Source organism: Macaca mulatta, chromosome 13 (assembly GCF_049350105.2).
Source record: "Macaca mulatta isolate MMU2019108-1 chromosome 13, T2T-MMU8v2.0, whole genome shotgun sequence".
NCBI classification, from domain to species: domain Eukaryota; kingdom Metazoa; phylum Chordata; class Mammalia; order Primates; family Cercopithecidae; genus Macaca; species Macaca mulatta.
The window spans coordinates 63,385,387-63,398,602 of NC_133418.1; the positions used below are offsets into that span (position 1 = coordinate 63,385,387).

At 38.9% G+C, this 13,216-nt stretch overlaps 1 protein-coding gene across 6 annotated transcripts in view; it reads left to right on the forward strand.

Moving 5' to 3' along the window:
- USP34 (ubiquitin specific peptidase 34) overlaps window positions 1-13,216 on the forward strand; it is a 288,223-nt gene that overhangs the window by 93,290 nt on the left and 181,717 nt on the right. For all 6 annotated transcript variants that reach the window (XM_028832452.2, XM_028832455.2, XM_028832453.2 and 3 more), the window contains 2 exons: window positions 8,171-8,252; window positions 8,337-8,429. In XM_028832452.2, the coding sequence (XP_028688285.1) occupies window positions 8,171-8,252; window positions 8,337-8,429 (175 nt within the window). The remainder of the gene's footprint in view (window positions 1-8,170; window positions 8,253-8,336; window positions 8,430-13,216) is intronic.

Below are 13,216 nucleotides of genomic sequence, written 5' to 3' on the forward strand. Positions count from 1 at the left end.
ATACCATTTTAATGTACAGTTGTTTATATGGTAAATTCTAATTTTAGATTTAAAATTTTTACTAGAAATTCTTTGCCCCGTGACAACTTGTGCAGTTTTCATCAAGCTTTCAGAACAGTATGCTGTCTGTAACGTAACTCCCTCTCCCTCTTTTTTTTGAGACAGGGTCTTGCTCTGTTGCCCAGGGTGGAGTACAGTGGTGGGACCATGGCTCACTACGGCCTCAACTTCCCAGGGTCAGGCGATCCTCCCACCTTAGCCTCCTGGGTAGCTGGGACTACAGGCACATGACAGCATGCCTGGCTAATTTTTGTAGAGTCAGAGTTTTGCCATGTTGCTCAATCTGGTCTTGCAGACTCAAGCCATCCACTTGCCTCAGCCTCCCAAAGTGCTCAGTCTGGTCTTGTAGACTCAAGCCATTCACTTGCCTCAGCCTCCCAAAGTGTTGGGATTACAGGTGTGAGCCACTGCGTCTGGCCACATTTCTCTCTTTTAAAAGCATATACCAACATATAGTACTATTTATCAGGGTATGAAAGCATACTGTTTATACTAGAGAATTTAATCTTGAAGAATATGGTACTGATAGTTTTCAGAAAGTACACTGTCTTAGTCCAGGCTGCTGCAACAAAGTACCACAGATTGGATGACTTATAAACAACAGAAATTTATTTCCCATAGTTCTGGAGGCTGGAAGTCCAAGATCAGGTTGTTGCCAGCATCATCAAGTTCTGGTGGGGCCTTCTTCTGGACTGTAGACTGCCATTTTCTTTTTTTATTTTTGCATGGTGGAAAGAAGCAGAGAGGTCTCTGGAGTCCCTTTTATTAGGCCACTAATCTCATTCATGAAGGTTCCACCCTCATGACCTAATTATCTCCCAAAGGCCCCATTTCCAATAACATCACATTGGGAGTTAAAAAAGTAGTTTTTATAGCTTAGACTTCTTGGGTTCTGAGAAATATATATATTCCATTTAATTGTTCATCTAGTAGAGAAATCAGTTTTTAAAATCTAAACAGTAGGGTAGAATATCTTCTGGAACAGAGTTGTAATGCTTTGTTAGAAAATTCGTAATTATACGTGTGAGTCATTCTTTAGTGTAACTTGATCTTACTACTGCTCTAAGGTGCTAATCTCAGTTGAACTTAGGTCTTGAATTTGGAAACCAGAGACTGTCTCTTGACTCTTTTTTCCCTTTAGACTAAAGAGTTCTTATTCTCCCAGTTGTTCTTTATATGGTATGGTTTTTGAATTTATCACTATATGAGTCATTCATCTCTGGCAATATTCTTTGTCAGTAGTCCCCTTAAAATGTGTTGCCTAGAATTTTTCATTGCTTTATACATTCTGGATCATATTAGAAGTGTTATTTCACACTGTCAAGACATTATGTAGACCATATCCAATGTATTTATAAAGCTACGGCTCTGCGCCAGGCACAGTGGCTCACACCTGTATCCCAGCACTTTGGGAGGCTGAGGTGGGCAGATCACTTGAGGCCAGGAGTTTCAAGACCAGCCTGGCCAACGTGGCGAAATTCCATCTCTACTATAAATAACAAAAATTAGGTGTGGTGGCGCATGCCTATGATTCCAGCTATTTGGGTAGCTGAGGCACAAGAATCATTTAAACCCGGAGACAGAGATTGCAGTGAGCCGACATAGTGCCATTTTCACTTCAACCTGGGTGACAGAGCAAGATTCTGTCTCGGAAAAAAACCAAAACAAACAAAAGAAACCTACAGCTCTGGATTTTCCTTTTCATCCTCTATGTCCCCTCACCCTTCTACCTCTGCAAGACCGCTTAAAGAGAACCTTATATAATTGCTAATGTGATACTCATACTCCTCTCATCCCCTGTGAAAAGGATTAAAAATTTGGAATGTTCACTGCAGTAATAACACATTCAGGCTAGGTGTTGTGTGAAAACAGTGAATAGGGGAATAAGAAGGAATTCCAGTAAAAATGCAAGGAATATACATCCTAAAGACATGTTTAAGAGAATAGAGAGGAGAGTAAAAGTATCGAGGACTGGTGGTAAAGAGTTCAAAATGGGAAGGGAGAGTGTGTATACAGTGTGAGAAAATTGGAGTAAAGAGAAAAAGTATGTGGTAAATACTGTGGCGGCTGTGAACTGGGTGTTTTTAAGCAGTTTTATTAACATATACATATAAAATTCACTTGTTTTATATATACAAGTCAGTGCAGTGAATTTTACAATAGTAAAGTTTTAGAGTTGCACAACTGTCACCACAGTCCAATTCTAGAACATTTCCATCACTTAAAAAAGATGTCTTTTGCCCATTTGTAGCCAGTACCTATTATTTCCAGCCTCACTAATCTTCTTTCTATCTCTGTAGATTTACCCATTTTGGGATATTTCATTTAAAAAGAATCAAATGATAGTGATCTTTTTCATCTGGCTTCTTTTCACTTAGTATACTCTTGTTTGAGGTTCATTGAGATTGTAGTTTGTACTTTATTCCTTTTTATTGCTTAATAGTATTACACTGTATGGATATACCACACTTGATCAATTGCCAGTTGATGGATATTTGGTTTGTTTCTACATTTTTTTTTTTTTTTTTGAGACCGGAGTCTCCCTCTGACCCCCAGGCTGGAGTGCAGTGGCACGATCTCGTCTCACTGCAAGCTCCGCCTCCCGGGTTCACGCCATTCTCCCGCCTCAGCCTCCAGAGTAGCCGGGACTACAGGCGCCCGCCACCACGCCCGGCTAATTTGTTTTTGTATTTTTTGTAGAGACGGGGGTTTCACCGTGTTAGCCAGGATGGTCTCCATCTCCTGACCTCGTGATCCGCCTGCCTTGGCCTCCCAAAGTGCTGGGATTACAGGTGTGAGCCACCGCGCCCGGCTACATTTTTTTTTTTTTTGTTTGAGAGGGTCTCGCTCTGACCCCCAGGCTGGAGTGCAGTGGCGCGATCTCAGCTCACTGCAAGCTCTACTTGCCGGGTTCACGCCATTCTTCCGCCTCAGCCTCCCGAGTAGCCGGGACTACAGGCGCCCGCCACCACACCTGGCTAATCTTTCGTAGTTTTAGTAGAGATGGGGTTTGACGGTGTTAGCCAGGATGAACTCGATCTCCTGACCTCGTGATCCGCCCGCTTGGCCTCCCAAAGTACTGGAATTACAGGCGTGAGCCACCGCGCCCAGCGTGTTTCTACTTTTTGATTAGTATAAATAATGCCATTATAAACATTTATGTAAAGTCCTTTTGTGATCGTATGTTTTCATTTTTTGTAGTAGATACTTAGGATTAGAATTGTTGCTTATATGATTAGTTTACCTTTAACTTTTATAGGAGCTATCAAACTGTTTTCCAGTATACCTGCATTATTTTACATGCCCACTAGCATTGTAGGAGGTTTCCAGTTTCTCCGCATTCTTGCCAGCAGTTATTATTATCTAGATTTATTATTGCCATTTGGGGATATAAAGTAGCATTTCATCATGGTTTTAATTTGCATTTCCCTAATTGTTGACATAGAACATCTTTTTATGTGATTATTTACCATAATGTTTCTTCGTTCACAACATTGCCCAGTTTTTAATTGGATTCTTGGTTTTGTTTTATGGCTTAATGTGGTCTGTACTACAGACTGTTCGGTGTGTGCTTAAGAAGACTGTACATTCTGCTGTTGTCGAATGGGGTGTTCTATAGATGTCTGTTAGGTCAAATTGGTTTGTAGCATTGTTGTCTGTCTCCTATATTCTTGTTGCATTTTCTGCCTCATTCTCTCTATTATTGAAAGTAGGAGATCGAGTGCAGTGGCTCATGCCTGTAATCCCAGCACTTTGGGAGGCCAAGACTGGTGGATCACCTGAAGTCAGGAGTTCAAGACTAGCCTGGGCAACATGGCGAAACCCCGTCTCTACTAAAAATACAAAAATTAGCTGGGCCTGGTGGTGTGGTGGTGCGCGCCTGTAGTCCAGCTACTTGGGAGGCTGAGGCAGGAGAATCACTTGAACCTGAGAGGTGGAGGTTGCAGTGAGCCGAGGTCACACCACTGTACTCCGGCCTGGGCAACAGAGCAAGAGTCTGTCCAAAAAAAAAGAAAAAAAAAAAAGGATACTGAAGTCTCCAAATACATTTGATCCTGAGTGTTTGCAGATTTAGTCGTCTCTGTATGAGCTCTGAAGCAAGATGACAGAGTGCCACCTTGTTTGACTTTAGTTAGGAATGTGCATGTTGGAAAATTCTAATCTTTCACTGCTATGTGTATGTCTGTGAGTGCCTATGAAAATGCCACAAATACTGATTTTGGAGATACAAATAAATTGCAGCAAATGGATGAATTCACAAATATAGAAACCATGGAAGAGAAGAAAAAATATTTTTCTTTCTTCACAAATATGGAATATGGAGATGGAGGTGCTGAGGGGCAGTGTGGTGGAGTATAAGAAGTCCTGGCGCCACTTGGATGGGGTTTGAATCCCAACCCTAGCACTTGTTTAGACATAGGAGATGGCCTCAGGCAAGGCATCTAAACGCTTCTGAACCTCATTTTCTCTCTCTTTCTTTTTTTTTTTTTTTTCCTGAGATGGAGTCTTGCTCTGTTTGTTGCCCAGGCTGGAGTGCAACAGCACGATCTCAGCTCACTGCAACCTCTGCCTCCTGACTTCAAGCTATTGTGCTGCCTCAGTCTCCTGAGTAACTGGGATTACAGGCACCTGCCACCACACCCGGCTAATTTTTGTATTTTTGGTTAGAGACAGGGTTTCGCCGTGTTGGTCAGGCTGGTCTTAAGCTCCTGGCCTCGAGCAGTCCACCTGCCTTGGCCTCCCAAAGTGCTGAGATTACAGGTGTGAGCCGGCCACGCTGTTTTCTCTTTTATAAAATAGAGAAAATAGAATCAACCAGTATGAGAGGTTTTTCACATTAAAAATCTGTGTATGATATCTATATTATGTACATATTTCCTGTAGGACCAAGGGTTCAGCATTAGGTAATTCAGTGTTTGCAGTGACTCTGTAGAATATAACTAATGTGAGTAACAAGAATTAGCTGTATTGCTGAATTGTCTGTTTCTCCTTTTAATTCTGTCATCAGTTTTTGCTTCATGTATTTCAGGAATTCTTTTGTTAGGTCCATATGTATTCCTGATAACTTGATTCTTTTTTTCATTTTAAATGTCCTTCTTTGTCTCTTTCAGACATTTTTTTGGCTTAGTCTATTTTATTTGATATTGGTGTAACCCCTGAACCTTTCTTAAGCTTATTTTTGGCATGATTTATCTTTTTCCATTCTTTTATTTTCAGTCTGCTTGTTTTGAACCTAAAGTATGTCTTAGGGGTAGCATATGGTTGGATCTTTAAAAAAAATATATAATCGTATAATCTCTGTCTTGATGACAGTTCTTAATTCCCTAATAATTTTGTATAGCTTGTTTTACATCTGTCATTTTGCTGTTGGTTTTCTGTGTATCTCATATCTTGTTTCTCTGTTTCTCCTTCACTGTCTGTTTTTATAATGTATACGTAGATTCTAGTGTGCCATTTTAATTCCATTGATTTAAAAAATACCTCAATTTTCTTAGTGTTTTTATGGGTTAAATATGCATTTAATTTCTTGACATACTGATTTAACTCTAATAAAATAAGATAAAAAACATTGCTCCTATGTAGCTCTGTTACTGTTTGGGATAAGAAGTTAGCTATTAATCTTATTCTGGTTCCCTTGTATATGCTTAGTTGTTTTTCTCTCACTGCTTTGAATCATTTGACTACAGTATGTATAGATGTGGATTTCTTTGTGTTTATCCTCCTGGGGTTTGTTCTACTTCTTGCTTGGATGTGTAGATGAATGTGTTTCATCAACTTTGGGAAGTTTGAGGTATTCAGATACTTTTTCTGGCACCTCTTCCCACTTTCTTTGACCCCCATTGCATGTATGTTTTCAGACCTCCGAATAGTGGTTGTTAATGATACTGTCCAATTTTATAGTTGCATCGTTATTATGAAAATCCCTGGTCTCCCATTTAAATTTTTGAGACAGTGTCTTGCTCTGTTGCCCAAGCTGGGGTGTAGCAGCACAATTACGCCTTACTACAGCTCTGACCTGGGCTCAAATGATCTTCCCACCTCAACTCCTTAGTAGCTGAGACCACAGGCATGAGCCACCATGCCTGGCTGATTTTATTTTATTTTTTGTAGAAACAGGCTTTTATTATGTTACCCAGCCTGGCCTGGAACTCCTAGGCTCAAGCAGTTGGCCCCCGCCCCGACCTCAGTCTCCCAAAGTGCTAGGATTACAGGTGTGAACCACAGCACCAGCCTGGGTCTTCTAGTGTTCTTTAATAGACTTACTTAATAGTGGGATTTTTTTTTAAATTAATTTTGTTTCTTGAACTATTATGTAAATCAGAGAGTTGAATCTTATGGATCATAACTTCAGTAGGGCTACTCAGAAATAGGTAAAATGTACCTAGTTTTATTTTTAATGTTTTACCCTTTGAGGCCCGTGTGTCTAATTCCTAGTGGTTTTTTTTAAATAAATAAAAATTGTTAGCATAAAATTCTGTTACAGAATGTAAATTCTTTGTTGGCTATGTAATAAGAAAGTAAATTACTTAATCCTTCTAGTTTATCTGTATATAATATAGTTGAAAAAATTGGGGACCTTTTATTGTACAATTTATTTTGAAGCTTATTTTCTTCCACCCATTTTATAATGTAGTCATATGGTACTTAATGACAGGGATACTTTCTGAGAAATGCATCATGAGGTGATTTCGTTGTGCAAAGTTATACAAACCTAGGTGGTATAACCTGTTGCTCCTAGGCTTCAAGCCTGTACAGCATGTTACTGTCCTTAATTCTGTGGGCATTTGTAATGCTCTGTAAGTATTTGTGTACCTAAACATACCTAACTGTAGAAAAAATAATGTAAAAAATCCGCAAAAAAGATAAAATAGGGTATTGCCTGTATAGGACGCTTACCAAGAATGGAGTTTGCAGGACTGGAAGTTGCTCTGGGTGAGTTGGTGAGTGAGCGCTGAGAGGATGTGAGGGCCTAGGATGTGACTTTACACTACTGTAGACTTTGTAAGCACTGTACACTTAGGCTACACAAATTATTTAAAAGTTTTTTTCTTCACTATTAAATTAACCTTAGCTTACTCTTTTTATTTAATTTTATAAACTTAAAAAAATTTTTAACGTTTTGACTCTTATAATATTTAAAATACAAACACGTTATATGGCTATCCAGAAGTGTTTTTTCTTTATATCCTTATTCTTTATATCCTAAGAAGAAAAAAAGAAGCTATTTTCTTTTTTTTGTTTTACTTTTTAATAATACACATGGAGCTGTCATCTCCCGTGCTGACAATGCCTTTCTTTTTTTAAAAACTAGAAAGAGTATCCTTTAAAGATAAAACGTATAGTAAATACATAAACTGGCAACAGTCATTTATTAAGTTTTATATACTGTATATACATGCTGTACTTTTGTATTACTGGCAGTGCAGTAGATTTGTTTACATCAGCATCACCACAAACGTGTGAGTAATGCATTGCTCTATGACATGGTGGCCACAGTGACATTAGGTGATAGGAATTGTTCACGTCAGTTTTAATCTTATGGGACCACTGTTGTATATTTGGTCCATCCTTTGGTCTGTCATTGACCAAATCATTATTATGCAGTACATGACTGTCGGTTACTTTACTTTTCATCTATTAGTAGAATCTTCAATAGTATCAGCAAGGAGACTTACAGTTTGGCTTGGGGGTAATTCTTTTGTTGTTCATCCTTTTGGTAATCTGCTTTCCTGATATTATGTCATTATAAAGGGCATACTGGGAAACCTTTCCTGAGTGCTTCAGTACATACTATGGAAATTAAAAAGTGGGAAGGCAAAGACCTCGAGTAGGATAATACATCACTAATTCAGTGTTACACCTGTGTACCTGGTGTTACTTGTTAGTGTTTCAGTTATTTGTTGCTTGTTTATAAACTCAAGGAATTCGAATTTATAAATTCAGTATCATACTTCATTCTGGTTATGCTTTGTAGTATTCTGTAAAACTGATTGTATCTAATTCTTTGTAATTCCTATGGGAACAAATTTAGGTTTTCAATTGAGTCTACCTTTTAGACATGATTAAAGATGACAATATTTTTTTAATGTACTATTTTTTATTACTTTAGGTCCATTGCAAAAGAACTTGCAGACTGGCTTATTAGCAACAATGTGGTGGAGCATATATTTGGACCAAATTTACACATTGAGGTTTGTGGATAATTACATGACTTCTCTGTTCTGTTGATAGAGAAGAATATTTAAAAAAATTGATATTAAGTTTTTCTTTTCCAGATTATCAAACAATGCCAAGTGATTTTGAATTTTTTGGCAGCAGAAGGGCGACTAAGTACTCAACATATTGACTGCATTTGGGCTGCAGCACAGGTAATACTAACAGCTCACGTTTATTGAGTGCTTTGCTTATCATATGTTGTAAGTGCTTCTCTATGAGGTAAATTCTGTTACCCTGTTTTATAGCTAAGGAGACCAAGACATGGACAAGCTGGGAGTGAAATCTGGCTTCCGAGTCCGTGTCTTACTATGTTACTGGTAGAATGGAAGGAAATCAGAGTCAGTCAGTTGGAGCTTCTTCATGAAACCATCCTGGTTTAATAAAGAGACATTTTCCTGTTATTCTCATTTATACAGTCTACCCTTCTATCTTGAATTATTTTATTGATATGTTTCTTGTCTATTATACTTTTTTTTTATTTTTTAAAATAGGCATATGTCCACATGATTCAAAATTCCGAAAGTAAATATAAAAGATATATTACATGTTTTTCCTTTTTGCCCCGTCTCTCAGGCATATAGTTCTTATCCTCTCAGGTATATCAGAGTTTTTTTTTTGTATAAATAGTGAACTATATACATTTTTCTTTTTCTTTCTTTTTCACAAATGTAGCATACCAACCAGACTTGGCTTTGGTTTTTTTTTTTTCTTTTTTTTCTTTGTTCTGGAGATTACTCATCAGTATATGAAGTGCTTTTCATCTTCTTGGAAGACTGTATAGTGTTTAATTAAATGTATGCACCATAATTAATTTAACCAGTTCCCATTTATGGGCAGTATTTTTTCCCCAGCCCTTTTTTTTTTTTTTTTTTTTTTTTTTTTTTGAGATGGAGTCTTGCTTTGTCGCCCAGGCTGGAGTGCCATGGCGCAATCTTGGCTTACTGCAACCTCTGCCTCCCCAGTTCAAGTGATTCTCCTGCCTCAGCCTCCTGAGTAGCTGGGAAACTACAGGTATGTGCCACCATGCCCAGCTAATTTTTGTATTTTTAGTGGACATGGGGTTTCACCATGTTGGTCAGGCTGGTCTCAGGCTCCTGACCTCATGATCCACCCGCTTTGGCCTCCCAATGTGCTGGGATTACAGGCATGAGCCACCACTCCTGGCCCCCCGAGTCTTTTCTGTTACAAACAATGCTGTAATAAGTAACTTCTAACATGTTTATTTCATCCTTGTGTAAAACTTTTGTGTAGCTATGATAAATTCCTACTTACAAGTAGAATTAGAATTACTAGGTTAAAGTATACGTGTGGTTTGCTTGTGGTAGATACTGGTATTGCAGTTTCACTTTCCCCTTAATTTCATCAGCACATTAAATTTCATGATCTTTGCCAACCTGATGGGTGAGAAGTGATATCACTGGTATTTTAAATTTGTGTTTCTTTTATTATGAGTGAGTTTGCAAATCTTGTGTTTAAGAGCCATTTTGTTGCTTTTTCTGGAATTGTTCATATTTTTTTGCCATTTATCAATTAGGAGCTCTTTATGTGTCGCTGAAATTGATCTTTTGTTTGTGATTACAACTTATGACTGTATCCTGGTTTGATGCCTTTTGCTTTGCTTAAGGTGGCTTTTACTGTTCAGTTTCATATTTGTGGTTGTAGTTATTAATGGTCTGTGGATTTTGTATCTTGGTCTGAAATGCCTTCTCCATTGACAACATTATAAAAGAATTCTCCTTTAGTTTCTTCCTGTATATTTTCTATTGCAATTATATATCTTAATCTTTGATCCAGCTGGGATTTATGTTGGCTTAAAGTGTTGTGTACGTGTCCAACTTTCCTCCCTTTTTTGTTGTAGAATTTTTCCAATTCTATTTGTTTACCAACTCTTCTTTCTGACTTGAGATGCCAATTTTGTCTTGACTGGGTCATTTTTTGAACTTTCTAGACTGACCTATTTGTATGTATAATTATGATCTGTACCAGGGATTGGTAAATTTATAGTCTGTGGGCCAACTATGTGTTTTTGGAAATTTTTGCTACATAGACATGCCAATTCTTCTTCTTCTTTTTTTTTTTTCCCTGAGATGGAGTCTTGCTGTGTCGCCCAGGCTGGAGTTCTGTGGCATGATCTTGGCTCACCGCAACGTCCGCCTCTCAGGTTCAAGGAATTCTCCTGCCTCAGCCTCCCAAGTAGCTGGGATTACAGGCACACACCACTGCCCAGCTAATTTTTGTATTTTTAGTAGAGACTAGGTTTCACCATGTTGGCCAGGATGGTCTCAATCTCTTAACCTCATAATCCTTCTGCCTTGGCCTCCCAAAGTACTGGCATTGCAGGCGTGAGCCAGTGCGCCTGGCCTGATGTGCCCGTTTTTTTACGTATTGTCCATGGTGGCTTCCACAGCACAATAGCAGAGTTTAGTAATCATAACAGAGACCCTGTCACCCATAATCCTAAAATATTTACTTTCTGGTCCTTTAAGAACATGTTCGTTGAGTTTATACTATTTTTTTTTCTTTATATTTACTTGTATCTTTGTAATATTTTAAAATGCCTGAGACGACTAGTCCCTCCTCATTATTGTCATAACTTTTCTGTCTTATTTATTTATTCATGTGAATTTTAGTATTGACGTAAAATGTTTTCATTGTGTTAATGATGATTAATTTGAGAACCTAAGTTCTGTCTTCCTGTCCAAAGTATGATACTCCTTTTCTTTTTTCTTTTGCATTATTCACAGTCTCAAAGTTATTTGTATATAGATTTTTATTTCGTGCTCTGCTTAATCTTAGGAATTTGTTTTTTTATTGCTATTATAAATTGATTTCTTCAACTATATTTAAATTTTTCCATTATGTTATTTCTTTTATTTAGTGATGGAGATATAGAGTTATATATAATTAAAATATTTTTCATTACTAATGATTGTTTGCCTTGAGCCTTCACTGAATTCTTAGCTTTTTCACGGTAGGTTTTCTTTTTTTTTTTCTTTTTTTATTTTTTTAATTTTTTTAATTTTTTTTTTTGAGACGGAGTCTTGCTCTGTTGCCCAGGCTGGAGTGCAGTGGCCGGATCTCAGCTCACTGCAATCTCCGCCTCCCGGGTTCAGGCCATTCTCCTGCCTCAGCCTCCCGAGTAGCTGGGACTACAGGCGCCAGCCACCTTGCCCGGCTACTTTTTTTGTATTTTTTTTAGTAGAGACGGGGTTTCACCATGTTAGCCAGGATGGTCCTGATCTCCCGACCTCATGATCCGCCCGTCTCGGCCTCCCAAAGTGCTGGGATTACAGGCTTGAGCCACCGCGCCCGGCCCGCGGTAGGTTTTCAATGTATTTTCTTTGGCTTCCCGTGTCTAACATTGTGTGCTTGTTTGAGATGGAGTCTCCAGCTCTCACCTAGGCTGGAGCGCAGTGGTGTAATTAGCTCATTGCAGCCTTGAACTTCTGGGCTGAAGTGAACTTTTCAAGTAGCTGAAACTACAGACACGAGCCACCACCTGGCTAATTGTGTGTGTGTGTGTGTGTGCGTGCATTTCTAAACTTATTTTATTATTGCTTTGTAAGACATTGTTGCATACTGCTAGCTTGTGAAGTTATAACTATACTTGAGTTATAGTCTGGCCACTGCAATGGCTGTTTCTATATTAAGTTTCATAATTTGAATCTTATTCCTTCTTGCCCTTTCAGGAACTGTTACTAGGAGGGATTATTTCTTCCTCTATTACATATTCATATCTCTTGTCTGTACTGGATTTTTTATGTTGTGGGTCTCTTCATATGCCTTTGCTGTTTGTTCTGTTGCCAAGGCTAGAGTACGGTGGTGCAGTCTTGACTTGCTGCAGCTTCTGCCTCCTGAGCTGAAATTACTGTCCCACCTCAGCCTCCTGAGTAGCTGGGACTACAGATGCACACCACTGTGCCTGGCTAATTTTTGTGTTTTTTGCAGAGACGAGACTTCGCCTTGTTGCCCAGACTGGTCTCTAACTCCTGAGCTCAAGCGATTCTCCCACCTTGTGCTCCCAAAGTGCAGGGATTGTAGGTGTGAGCCACCACACCTGGCCACATTCATATTTCTACAAGACAACTAGATATATGTTGTATATACTTTGGAGTTTCATAAAATACTTTTCTAATAGTGCTGTCTCTCAAATGGAACTCTTGTCTGGCAACTTCTCGGGGAATAGTATTGGAGGCGTAACTACTTGTACTTTTCTCGTTTGTCTCATCAAGCTTTCATTTCAGGTTGTAGGACTCTAAATGAGAGAATGTGCAGCAGTACCAGTATCTATATTTACTTGCAATTACTTTATATAGTTTCCTCCCCCAGGGAAGATCTCTGGTGGATGGGTTACCTATATGTTGGCTGCTCGTGTTTTTCTGACTGATGGATGGCTGACAGAATCATTCTTTATGGAGAACTTCATTTAAGTCCCGTCTCCATCTCTGTTTCTTCATTCTGTCCATCATATCTGTTACTCTGAGTCCAGAATCTTTCTCAGTTATATTGGGAAGATTGTCTCACCTACCTCCTCAATAGCTTTCTTACAGCTTACTCTGAGCTACAACTTTCTTTACCTATTACATTTTAAAAAGGTATTCTCATGCTGGGCATGGTGGCTCACGCCTGCAATCCCAGCACTTTAGGAGGCCAACATGGGCAGATCATGAGGTCAGCAGTTCAAGACCAGCCTGACCAACATGATGAAACCCCATCTCTACTAAAACTACAAAAATTAGCCAGGCATGGAGATGCATGCCTGTAATCCCAGCTACTCAGGAGACTGAGGCAGGAGAATTGCTTGAACCCGGGAGGCAGAGGTTACAGTGAGCCAAGATCACGCCATCATACCCCAGCCTGGGCAACAAAGTGAGACTGTGTCTCAAGCAGACAAACAAATAAATAAATAAAAAGATATTCCCAGTCATTTTAATCTTTC